Consider the following 12580-nt stretch of genomic DNA (forward strand, 5'->3'; position numbering starts at 1 on the left):
TTTCACGAGCAGATGTCTGAATGGTTCAGACATTTGCCTCTGAATGGTTAAGCATTATACAGAGTCTGAATGGTTAAGACCTCTAATCTGAATTGGTCGGACATTTGCCTATGAACGGTAAAGCATTATACAGGCTCTTACTGGTTCAGACCTCTTACTGGTTCAACACTTAATGATTCAACAGTTAATGGTTCAGATCTCTTACTGGTTCAGCACTTAACCATTCAGATGTTGCTAAACAGCCCCTAAGCGCTACAAGGTAGCCTGTCGAGGCAACTTTCTTCAACTCCACCTAATTACTCGGAATCGACCAAATGTGGTCAATCTTGGTCAGAATCGAATCTAGTAAATCGTACCTTCAAAATTCTCAAATTGGATCCTTTACTATGGACTTTGAGTTAGGATCACATATTAGCGGATTATCATTTATCACAATGAAGTTATTGGGCTAATTTGAACTAGTTGTTGGGCCTACTACATCTCTCAATAGTCAAATCTCCCATGGCCGTGCATAACCAACTTATCTATGTTTATACAAAAGCATCATGATAGTTGAAGACCATTTTGAATATTTTTCTTTTATATATAATGATAAACTATTTATAAAAAGACGACTTAAAAAAACGACATAACACCGTCTTTAAACAATGTAGTAGGGAATTAAATAGTAAAGTGCTCAGTTAGGCATCCATGGGCAATATGTGAATTTTATGAGTAGATTTTAGACGAGATGTGTCTTCCCTAATCAAAACAAAATTCAAAAGACAACAATAACTATGTGGGTTGTCTAATTATACATTTTAGAGGAATTGAACTAGTATGGTATGTCTAATTATGTCTAATTTTACTATTACTTACTTTGAAATGCTTAAGATGTATGCTGATAGTCATGACTCAAGAAGGTGGCTATAGGGTCCAAAGTTAATTCAACTACAACAGCTTAGGGTGTGCAAAAGCTCGTCGCTTACAAGCGTCGGCATCAAATTACGTTGTTTACAAAAATTGGATTTTCTGTTGAACCAATGCCTGGAACAACCAGAAGAATCAAGTCGTACGCGTGGCTTGAGCCTTTTGTCGGAAGAAGAAACAATCCACGAATATTATTTGTATAGCAAAGTTTACATCACATGAAGCAAGTGTTTCACATAATTTCCATTTACTCTTGTTAGAGCTGGCAATAGATATCTGTATAAGACACGATTAGACTTGTTTACTTAAAAAGTACACAACGTGATTTTTTTACTTTTTAAAAATAAATATAATTATGAGGTTAGGATCCATCATTTCTTCTTCTTGATACATAAAACGTAAAACCGTGTTATAAACATAAGATATAAAGTAGATAAACGAGGTGTATTCATGTTTAATACTTGTGTTACACGCGTCGTTAGATACCTGTTAAACCCGATAAGACACGATTTGTCAGCCCACTTATTAGTCTGCATATTGTTATTTCACATAATCTTATCAAGTATTTCACAGAATTTTATTTTATATTAAAATCTTGAAACATTACACAAACTAAAGCAAACCACAAAGGTCATGTGATGATGCACCTAGGCTTATTAATATATAGCATATCATATGATCATGCACTTATTGTTTTACTTAAGCCCTGAAGTAGCCTCACTGTCCAAGAACCATGTGAGTTTCCCTTCAGGTTTCACCTTCTGCACAGGCAACGGGTAACCAAACGACGCATGTTCACCCAACGCCACCTTAACCGCATCAGCCGCATCTTCTCCAGTGACCACCATCGCAATCTGATCCGCAGAATTGATCAAAGGGAAAGTGAACGTGATCCTAGGAGGTGGCGGTTTGGGTGAATCTGTTATGAACGTGACCCATTTTTTCTTCTCGAACCGTTGAAAATGCCAGCAGAAGAGTGACGCAACGTGGCCGTCTGGACCCATCCCGACTAACATCAGATCGAGTTTAGCAAACCCTGTTGTTGGTGACGTTTTTAGTGTATTGTTTGCTACCAACTGTTTAAGACGCTGCTCGTATTCATCGGCTGCTTCCTCAGGTGATAAGTTTTCCTTGATGGGGTATATGTTAGATTTGGGTATTGGTACCTAACATCATAGGGACATCTCGAATTAGACCAGAATTAGTTCAGAAAATGAAATTCGGTAGCCGAATAGATTGATATAATCATGATAGTGGTTCAAATTAGACAAGAATTAGTTCAAAAATCGAAATTCTGTAGCCAAACAGATTAGTAATATGATGTTCGTCGGTTCTGTTTTTAGTTTATTCAGTCGAAACCGAATTCAAAAGGTTCAAAATCAAACCAAAAACCGAATTATGTAATGTTGTTCGGTTTTAAACAGGTTGGGTTCAATTCAGTTTAAGCGTTTGAAACCGAATAATGAAAGCAGGTTAAATTAGACCAAAATCAGTTCACAAATTGAAATTATACTGAACAGATTAATAATATGATATTCATCGGTTCGGTTTTCAGTTTATTTGGTTTGAAAATGTATCTCGTCCAATCCGAAAAACCTAACTGAACCGAATTCAGGAAGTTCAAAACCAAACCAAAGACAATATCCAATTCAGTTTCAACCAACTGACAGATGGTCAGAACTTCATCTGGGTTCGAATCCTACTGAGAGGTCCACTAGAGATCAGAAATTGTTGAAGAAACAACAAGATCTTTCTTTTCTAATTCAGTTCAAAAACCGAACCGAAAACCGAATATATAATTCAGCTCTGTTTTAAACAGTTTTTGGTTATGTTCAGTTTAATCATTTAAAACCGAATATCTATGTAGTTAATATCCCAATATATCAACCGATATATCAGTGCTGTATCAGTTATCGGTCCCCTGCCGAGATATCAGTACAAAATATCGGTCAAAATATTGGTACCAATAATATCAGCAATGTTGACCGATATTTGACTGATATTGGACCGAGATTTGACCAATATATCACTGATTTTCCTGATATCAGTACCTTTCTTCTTAATTCTACTATCTGTCTTTTTTCTTATTTAGCATGATATTAAAATTACCGATATCCCACCGATATCCTACCACGATAACCGATATCTCAAATATCGGTCCTTGACCGATATCCGATATTTTACCGCATTAACTACTTAGCCGAATATCGAACGCCCCTAAAATATCACGAAAATACTTCATCATTTCGCTTAATTAGCAACACAAAACATAACTTTTCTCTAGGTGTGTAAACAAGCCTAGAAGCTCGAGAGCTACTCGTTATCGGCTCGGTTAAAAGCTCGAATAAGCCGAGCTTTGACGAGCCCGAGCTCAAGCCTTGTTAGTTATCAAGCCCGAGCCCAAGCTTGGAATAGAAAGCTCCTAAACAAGCCCAAACAAAATTTTATTTTTTATATATAACATAATAATAATGCTGATAACATTGGCGAGCCGAGCTTTGGCTCATTTAAGCGATACTGAAGCGCGCTCGAGGCGAGAGTTTAGCTCGTTTAATCACAATACAAATATCCTAAAGCCTATCTACACTTCAAAAACCCTAAGAACAATTAAACAACAAAAACCTAATATAAATTACCTTACTAAGAAATCCATCATAAGCAAGCTTGTAATTAGAATCAGGATGATCAAGAGGAACAACACGTTCATCCAAAAAGAAAATCAACCATTTCGACCAATCTATCGACTTAATGTACGGAGGCTCCAGCAACTTCCTATAATAATATTTCAGCTCAAATTCATCAAACCAAACAATATTTATTCAAAGAGTGAATTTGAATGGTAGGGTTTTTTGGGTACCTGAGAGTGTCGATTAAAGTACCGCCGGAGAGGACGACGGAGAATGAGCCGTTAGCGGCGATGAATTTGGCGGATAGATCGGCGATGTAGGTTGCTAGAGCGTCGGCTACGTGTGATTCTGTTTCCAAATTGTGAATTACAGGTTGCGACATTTTTCTTCACTGGATGGATCTTAGATGGAGGTGACGAACCTTCGACAGTCCCCCTTTTTAAATTCCCTCCCACTCCCACTTTTCAGCTATTTTGTTTCACCGATCCCTCAGTTAAAAAAACTACGTTAAGTTTTGAGTAAATTACTTTTTGAGTCTCTGTGTTTTATGGGTTTCAATCACTTGAGTCCAAAATCAAAAAGTTTAACGACCTGAGTCCCTATAAGCATTTTCTTTAACTATTTGAGTCCAAATTTCTAACACTATTAGAATTTTTTGGTTAAGTATTATTAAATGACCAAAATACCCCTATATTTAATAAATAAAAAAAACTCACTTTCTTCACCCTTATCTCCCTAGCCTTTCTTTCTCTCTCTTCCACTTCTTCACAATCAAACTCACTTCCCACATCTCTCAGCCAATTGATCGATTCCCTCACTTCCCACATCTCCCTCTACAATTCCCACTTACTAATTTCACCATCTTCTTGACAATCAAACCCTAACCCTAGATCTTCAATTCTCAAATGGTTCGCATCACTCACGCCTCCACAACGGCAATCCCACCTCACAATCGTTGATCAATCGTTCACACAACTGTTAATTTAATTGCAACTCAAGCTCAAACACAATGGCCATGGCTTGTTTATTATTCTTCCTGATATACCCTCATCAAACCCTAACATCCCCAGCTTCTTCTGTTTCCGGAAATCTCATGGGTTATTGACCAGAGTTAGTTTGGGTTCGGACCCAGAGAAGCGGATCTGTGAAAGCTTACAGCTTTTCGATTCGAAAGAAGGTGAGAATTTTGGTCATTTTGGTAATTTGGTAATTTGGGTACAGGTTGTTGTGGTTGTTTGGATTCTATTACAGTTATTTGTGAGTTTGCTGAAAATGTGGATGCTTTTGTTGAAATTATGGATGGGGTGTCAAATGGGGAGTTTTTGAGGGGTGAAGAGGGGGTGTTGATGGGGTCAGTGGATTGAATCTGAAAATTTGGGGCTTGTGTTTGGAGATTAAATCTTGATTCTTGAATACAAGCTTTAGATACTTCTTTGAATTCTGTACAAGCATTGGGTAAGGGTTTTAATGTTAATTTTGATACGAATTCTTGCCTGTTCAAAGGGGAAGTGATAGATGCTCTTCGGCAAGAAGCTGAGGATCAAGCGGCCTATGTCATGGAGAAAGTTTATGAAACTGAACATGAAGTTAGGTCGCTCAAAACAATGACCCAAAGAATGGTACTCACACATGAAGAGATGGTATCTACTACCATGAGATTACCCATTCTACTTGTTTTTTTTTTTTTTTTTTTTTTGTTGTTGTAATTAACTATTGCATTTGTTATATTAGATATAAAAACTGAAGTATGTCAAGCACGTGATTTGAATAATCATACTTGTAATATACCTTGTTGTTCTCTTGGGTTTCAACCAACATTGGTCAAGTTATACAATTGGGTTTCGAAAAACGTCGGAAGTGAAACACCATTGTTTGGTTATGAAGATGATAGTGAGGTTGTTATGGAAATTGGAATTTGAGTTGAATATGGTTGAAAAGATGTATGGGTTTGTTGATCTATTTGGTGAAGATGATGATATGGTTGAAAAGATGTATGGGTTTGTTGATCTATTTGGGTTTGAATATGATCTATTTGATAATGATAATGATAATGATAATGATAATGATAATGATAATGATAATGATAATGATAATAATAATAATAATAATAATAATAATAATAATAATAATAATAATAATAATAATAATAATAATAATAATAATAATAATAATAATATATTCTTTTTCTTTTTGAATCCCTGTGTTTTATGTGTTTCATAGGGGTAATTTGGTCATTTACCAGAACTTAACAATAAAATTCTAACTAGGTTAGAAATTTGGACTCAAATGGTTAAAGAAAATGCTTATGGGGACTCAGGTCGTTAAACTTTTTGCTTTTGGACTCAACTAGTTAAAACCCATAAAACACAGGGACTCAAAAAGTAATTTACCCTTAAGTTTTTTTTTTCCAAATTACAAACTGATATTTTAGGACTTTTGATCAGAACGATGATACGAGTCTATTGATGTAAAATTTATCTCTAAACGGTGCTCCAAACGACTAGATTTTTGTTAATTGGAAGTTTAAACAACCGAATTGAAACACTGTTTTCGTCGTTTGAAGCACCATTTCCAGATAAGTTTTACATCAATCGACTAGTATCCTCGTTGATTCACCGGTAAAGATTCACAACATTTTCAAGAATCTTTGTAAGCCGTTCGAATACGTCCATGTCTTCGTTAGACGTGGACATTCTAAATCAAAAAAATTATATATCAGTTATGGTATACTTCAATTAAAAAAACAATACATAAAAAATGCAAACTTATTATGAAGTTGCTACAAAGAGGCTTGAACACATCAATGTAACCGTTGTCTTTTTTGATGCCAGGTTGGTTACAATAACCATAATAACAACTGATTAAGCAGATCGTTAACCTGAATCTAAATAAGAAAGTACAACAAAAAAAATATCTAGAAAAAAGGAGTCATTGGATTTAAACCTAACTTAAAAGCGCATCACAAAGAAGCATTTTTTTCTCATAAATCTAGTTTTCATTAGTTGCTTGTATTAAGTCTTCTCAACTTTGCAAAACAAGATTTTAAACATCATAGCCTATTCAAAATTTAAACACCAAACTAATGTACGACAACCAAAACCCAAGCGGGATATGGCTGCAACGAAGATTGCCAAGCCAAATGACGTGTACCATCATACCCATTATACACGTTCATCGCCAGACCTCTCAAATGAGCATAAAGCCATCATCGAGACTCAAATTTTCATACCATTAAATACCAAAAAGTTGTACAACTTCTCAACAACACAAAGCAACAATTTGTTGCAAGCAAGACACCCCAAAAACCAAAAACAACTTAAATACCCAAATTTTGCACAACCCACAAATGCAAAGGTACAATTACTACATCCTCAAAACACAACCAAAGTCGGGCGTCCAAAAATGTAACAACTATCATTAAAATTAGTAATTAGAATAATAATTAGTCAATAAGGAAACCTTAATTGAGACACCCAAGTAATTCCGCACTAACCCTAAAATTTCCAGAATAATCGGAATCAGGATCAGGGCCCCTAAAACTCAGGGGGGGGGGGTTAAACCCTAATTGATATTTATCAATTTAAATTGCTGTCACAAGTAAAATTCGAATTTCTGTTGAGTCACCTAAGCTAGTCCCGAACTCAGCTAGTCTAAGGAAATAGACTGCACCCTTTACGGACCGTAAGGGTTATGGCTTACGGACCGTAAGCCTGACCACTCCCTTTACGGACCGTAAGGGATAACGTATACGGTCCGTAAGAGAGTCCAAAATTTCACTATAAATAGCCGACCTTGGCATTCGACTGTTGGTGTTAAAACGTCGATCAAATTCGTTCTGTACATCGATAGTAGGCTGTTATATCACAAATTAAACACACATTGTTCACGAGGTACTGCCGCGGAACAGGGTAATTACTCGATCGCTATTACGATTCATTTTCCGAGATCAATATATCCAAAGAATGTTTAAGTGCTGCCCACATTAGGGTGATACTTTGTCGTTTGTCATTAATTCGATAAATGAGTTTAAGTATCACACTTTGTCGTTCATTGTGAGAATTTGATCTCGTGAGTTATCGTAACTGCTGTATTGATCACTAACCCTGTTTTGTGTGCATTATTGTTGAAATTAGGTTAACGAAGCTAAAATCCTATTATGTCCGTGTTAAATCTACAATGTGAGTTATTCTTCTTTTATAAACTCTTTTCTCACAGTTTGTGAGTTGTTAACTGTTTTACAATACTCCAAATTATTTTCAGAATTATAACTTACAGTGATTAAGTTTATGTAATCACCAAATTACAGCCGGTATGTGGGGTATTGTGCACATTGCTTGATAATCTTCACCATTGGGGCAGCCATTGGGTGATATGACCATAATCACAGACACCATTGGACAGGTGGGCCAATGGGTCGAGTGGTAAAGTACTGTGGGTAATTGGTTGATATCAGAAACATTGTAAAAGATCTTAACACTGTGAATTATAACAAATGTGTCATTTTCTAGCAACTAGAATAATTCACTCAGTATTTCCCTGCTGACAAAATTTTTTTTTTTAAACATGTTTCAGGTAATCTGCTGTAATTCAGGAAAAATGCAGGGGAAGCATTTCAAGCTTAAGATAGTGGCTCAATATAAAATAAAGAAATGTGTTTTATTAGTAAAATCTTGTTATTGTAAATTATCGGGGTTTCATCCCGAATTTGTGAAATAAAATAATCAGGAAAAGTTTTTAGCTTAAACGATCCTGTAAAGAAAATCTCCGCTGCTAAACTCACAATAAACAAAGTACCGCAGGATTTCTGTCCCGCGGCTCCTGGAACGGGTCAAACCGGGCCGGGGGCCGTGACAGAAACAAGGTGGTATCAGAGCCACTAAGTTAAGCTAATTAAGTATTTAAAAGATACTTAATTTTTCCTGATTACTATTACGTGATTATGTGTTTATGTGCTTTTAAACTGATTATTTGTTAATTACAGTATGGGTAAGCAAAAGTTACAAGATATCTATCTTAAACTAGATAGGTCAGTCTACGAAGAAGGAAGTTCATCTAAAACTAAAATTTCAAAGCTCCCTACAATTCCTGAAGAAGGAATATTTGTGCAAAAAGCGAATTATGAATATCCGCTTTCTCCTAGAAAAAGAAATATGATTATTAAGAAAAGTAAGGAGCAAATTAGAGAAAAGAAGATTAAAAAGGAAACCCAGGAATTAATTAATAAATCACATTGGGAAGATAAACTTGATGAAAAATGGGCAAATTTATATATGCTAGCCACTGTGACAGAACATGCCAATCTCTAGATGCCCTAAATCTAGCAAACAGCACTTCCCAATAAGTAAATAAATAAAACTGAGTGAAATAAATCTGAATGTGTTTCCCTGTATTTTGTACAAATAGTGTGCAATAAAACTTCCATGTTTATTTGTTAAACTTTGTTCCAAAGATTTAACTTAATATGTTTGTGCATTTTGCATATATGCTACACAGCATGAACGAGATATCTGAAGCTTTTCAGAACCTCAATCTTTACCCGGTGAATATAGAAGTTTCTCATGAATTTACTGGATATTTTGCTGATGTGGACCAACCTGTAAAATTTCCTACTCCACCATTGACCAAACCAAAAAGAAAGAAAAAGAAAAATTATGTGTGGGGAAGCCGTATACGTAGGAAAAAGCCAGTTACAAAACCTCCTAGAATTAACAACCCTTTAGGAAAAGGAAAGGCAATTGTAATCCAGGAAAACCCTAATCAGCAAGAAAGGGAAAATGAAGCCAAGAGAGATTCTAGGCAAATGGAGAAACAGTTTGAGGAATATTCTCAAGAGATAGAAACAGAAATAGGGCAAGGTTCTAGACCAACTCAGGTAGAAATTGGGGAGAGTTCCAACCAAAACCAAAGGTTAACTTTTCAGGAGCAGATAGATATTCTATTGGCAAACTGTGATACTATTCAGCCTGTCAATACGAATATTTTTACCTATCCTATTGAAAATCCACTTCCTATGAACTCTGGACCAGCAATCCCAGATCCAATAGTACACTTCCAACCTGTAGAAATGGAGGAATGGTGGACAAATGATTGGCAATTCCAAAATATTGTCAACGACCCTTATTCCTTTCTTCCACAATTCGATCCAGAACCCCTACCTAATCCACCAATGAGCAATGAGAATCTGGCTGAACTTCGCCATTTCGGTGAAGAATTGATGGATGCAGGGAATAGAATTAGGGAGATAGGGGGACAGATTGCCTGGAAGTATGACGAAAGGGAACTTCGTTTTTAGGATATCAAGTAACGAGAGATAAGAAGATGATAAAACTATCGTTGTGTAATAGTAAAAGAAAATAGTTGTAACATAACGAATAAAACATTGTAAAATATCGGTGTGTATTAATGCATACTATACTGATATAAAATGGAATCGAGAAATCGATAGTTTTGACTTTATGTGTTATGAATTGTCTGATTATTTGTATAAATTGCTAATTACTAATTACTCATAATAAATTATTATCAGATGGCAAATAATAATAACGAACCAGTAAATGAAGTTAATCAGTCAGAGCATCACCCAGAAGATCAATATATGACCAAACAAGATATTGAAAATATTGTTGCTCAAGGGATAGCCAACGCAATTCCAATATTCGTTGCTGCTATAAAAAGTCCAAACGAGCCGCAACATATCATTCCTAGTAAACATACTATTGAGGATAATTTCAGTAATAGTATAAACGGAGGCAATGATCATATTAATCATGATAATGAATCTCAGCACACGCCGCGCCCTAAGAAGCGAAAAGCTGCAACACCTGGTTGCACTTTCAAAGAATTCCTTGCTTGTAAACCCGCTGAATTTGCAGGCAACGAAGGAGCAACTGCAACACTGCGATGGTTAGAGAAAACCGAAGCAGTGATTGCAATAAGTAAATGTGCTGAAGAAGATCAAGTCATGTATGCCTCAAATTTGTTTAAAGAAGGAGCACTAGAATGGTGGAACACAGTACTGCAAGCAAAAGGAAGACGGGTGGCTTATGCTATGACTTGGGAAGAATTTAAAAATCTTGTTGAAAGAAAATTCTGTCCTGAATATGAGAAGGAACAAATGGCAAACAAGTTCCTAAATCATCGAATGACAGGGGTAGATTGTCGTGGTTATACTTCGACATTCTTCGAATATGCGAGAGTGGTACCTAACCTGGCTTCGCCAGAATAGGTACTCATTTCCCGATATATTTGGGGATTAATTAGCGAAATTCGCAATATCGTTAAGGCTGCGAGACCTCGTACTATTGACGATGCAGTAGAATTAGCTAACACCCTAACCGACGAATTGATACGCACAAGAGATGAAGATAGGAAGAAAGACTTGGCTCAAAAGATTACCCAAGGATTTAGGGTGGGTAATAGTAGTAATTTCAAGAAAAGAGGAGCAAGACAATCTTCCATCCCGCCATTTTGTAGAAATTGCAAAAGAAAACATTTCGGAAAATGCAATGCAATTTGTAATTTCTGCAAATCTGTAGGCCATAGTGAAGAAAACTGTAAGAAGAAAACTGTAATCTGTTTTCACTGTGGGGAAACAGGACATTACAAAACCGAATGCCCCAAACTGAACAAAATCACCGATAACAAGGGCAAACCAGTTGAAGGAACTGTTAAGAAAAATGCCAGAGCTTTCCAGCTAACTACTCAAGAAGCAGAGCTCATTCCGGATGTGATAGCCGGTACGTTTTTAGTTCACAACGTTTATGCAAAAGTATTATTTGACTCTGTTGCAAACCAAAGTTTTATAAATACTTCATTCTGTCAAGCTCTTAAGTTACCGTTGACTACCGTTAGGCAGATTTTTACAGTCGAAACTGCAGATGGAATTCAGTGGAAATTAATCAGGTTTTGCAAAAAGTAGAAATAGAACTCTCAGGTCATAAATTTGTTGCAAACTTATTACCTATGATGTCACACCCCAACCGATGGCGGAATCATCGGGGCGCGGCACTGAGCGAAACAGATTGTTCAGAAGTTTCCACAACAACTATCATACAATTCAGTTATATAACACGTCCCATACCGTGTCCCAAATAATAACAAGTTATCATAGAAATCAACTAAACAATATGGGAACTGTTCCGACAACTCAGATTCTTAATTATTACAGACCGAATTTAAATATTGTTTTAAGACTTCTAGACAGCTAACGGTAGATCTTACTGACTACAGGTGCCAGTACAAGATCTACAGATAATTATGGCCCTGGAGCAGGTATGTGGACACTGTCCTAAGGTCACAGGCTCCTAGAAGCTTATTATTGCCTCGCTTCCCTAGCACGCTAGTAGCTTAAACACCTGTCACATACGTTAAAATAAAAGTCAATACATATAATGTAAAGGTGAGTACACAAGTTTGATATAGCATATAAAGTTCGAAAAGTTTACGCATAACCAAGCACGTACACAAGGGCAAACGATGCATGTAAATTATCAACATGGGACCATCGATACCAACGACTTCGAGTTGACTGTCCGAGACAGTTCGCAATACATGATTACCACTGTAATCCATGCAAGTAATTGTCCTTAGCAACCCCCGTGTGAACGGGTGCTGAGTCCAAACTATAGTACTACGTTGCTAAAGCAGGCAGATAGCACTCCACGTGTAAACATAATAAACAGCAATCATTTAGACAAGTAATACATGCAAGTAGGTTAGCGTTCAAATAGTTTGTGTTGATGGTGAATTTGGTAGATTACGTATGTAACACCCAAAAGTGCTGAAAGCAAAAAGGGATCGAGTATACTCACAGTGGTTGGTTGTGGATTGAGAGGAGCACTGAGAATAGGTTAGCCTGGATGGTTCGATAACAATACAATGAGTAATGCGGGAAAAAGTAAGCAGTGGAAACTGGATCGGATAGACCATTCGATCGGACGGCTGTTCGATCGAGTGGGCTGTTCGATTGGGTTAAAGTCCGTTCGAACGTCCCGTTCGATCGGCCGGCTGGCTCGATCGGCTGGTTCTTTCAAGTGGATTGTTTC

The 12580-nt window shown here is 36.6% G+C and overlaps 1 protein-coding gene and 1 long non-coding RNA gene across 2 annotated transcripts; one reads left to right on the top strand and one right to left on the bottom strand.

The window, feature by feature from the left end:
* Nucleotides 1–1462: 1462 nt before the first annotated feature.
* LOC110928663 (probable 6-phosphogluconolactonase 4, chloroplastic) lies at nt 1463–4014 on the bottom strand. Its single transcript, XM_022171678.2, has 3 exons — nt 3767–4014; nt 3546–3681; nt 1463–2075 (listed from the first exon to the last, which is right to left on the bottom strand). Exons 1-3 carry the CDS (start codon nt 3916–3918, stop codon nt 1605–1607), a joined length of 759 nt encoding a protein of 252 aa, XP_022027370.1. The 5' UTR covers nt 3919–4014; the 3' UTR covers nt 1463–1604.
* A 250-nt stretch (nt 4015–4264) lies between these two features.
* On the top strand, nt 4265–5321 carry LOC110928664. The gene is made up of 2 exons (XR_002586543.2): nt 4265–4713; nt 5040–5321. It is a non-coding gene; the product is annotated as an uncharacterized LOC110928664 (long non-coding RNA).
* Nucleotides 5322–12580: the final 7259 nt, after the last annotated feature.

The sequence above is a fragment of the Helianthus annuus genome, chromosome 3 (assembly GCF_002127325.2).
Source record: "Helianthus annuus cultivar XRQ/B chromosome 3, HanXRQr2.0-SUNRISE, whole genome shotgun sequence".
In the NCBI taxonomy this organism is placed as follows: domain Eukaryota; kingdom Viridiplantae; phylum Streptophyta; class Magnoliopsida; order Asterales; family Asteraceae; genus Helianthus; species Helianthus annuus.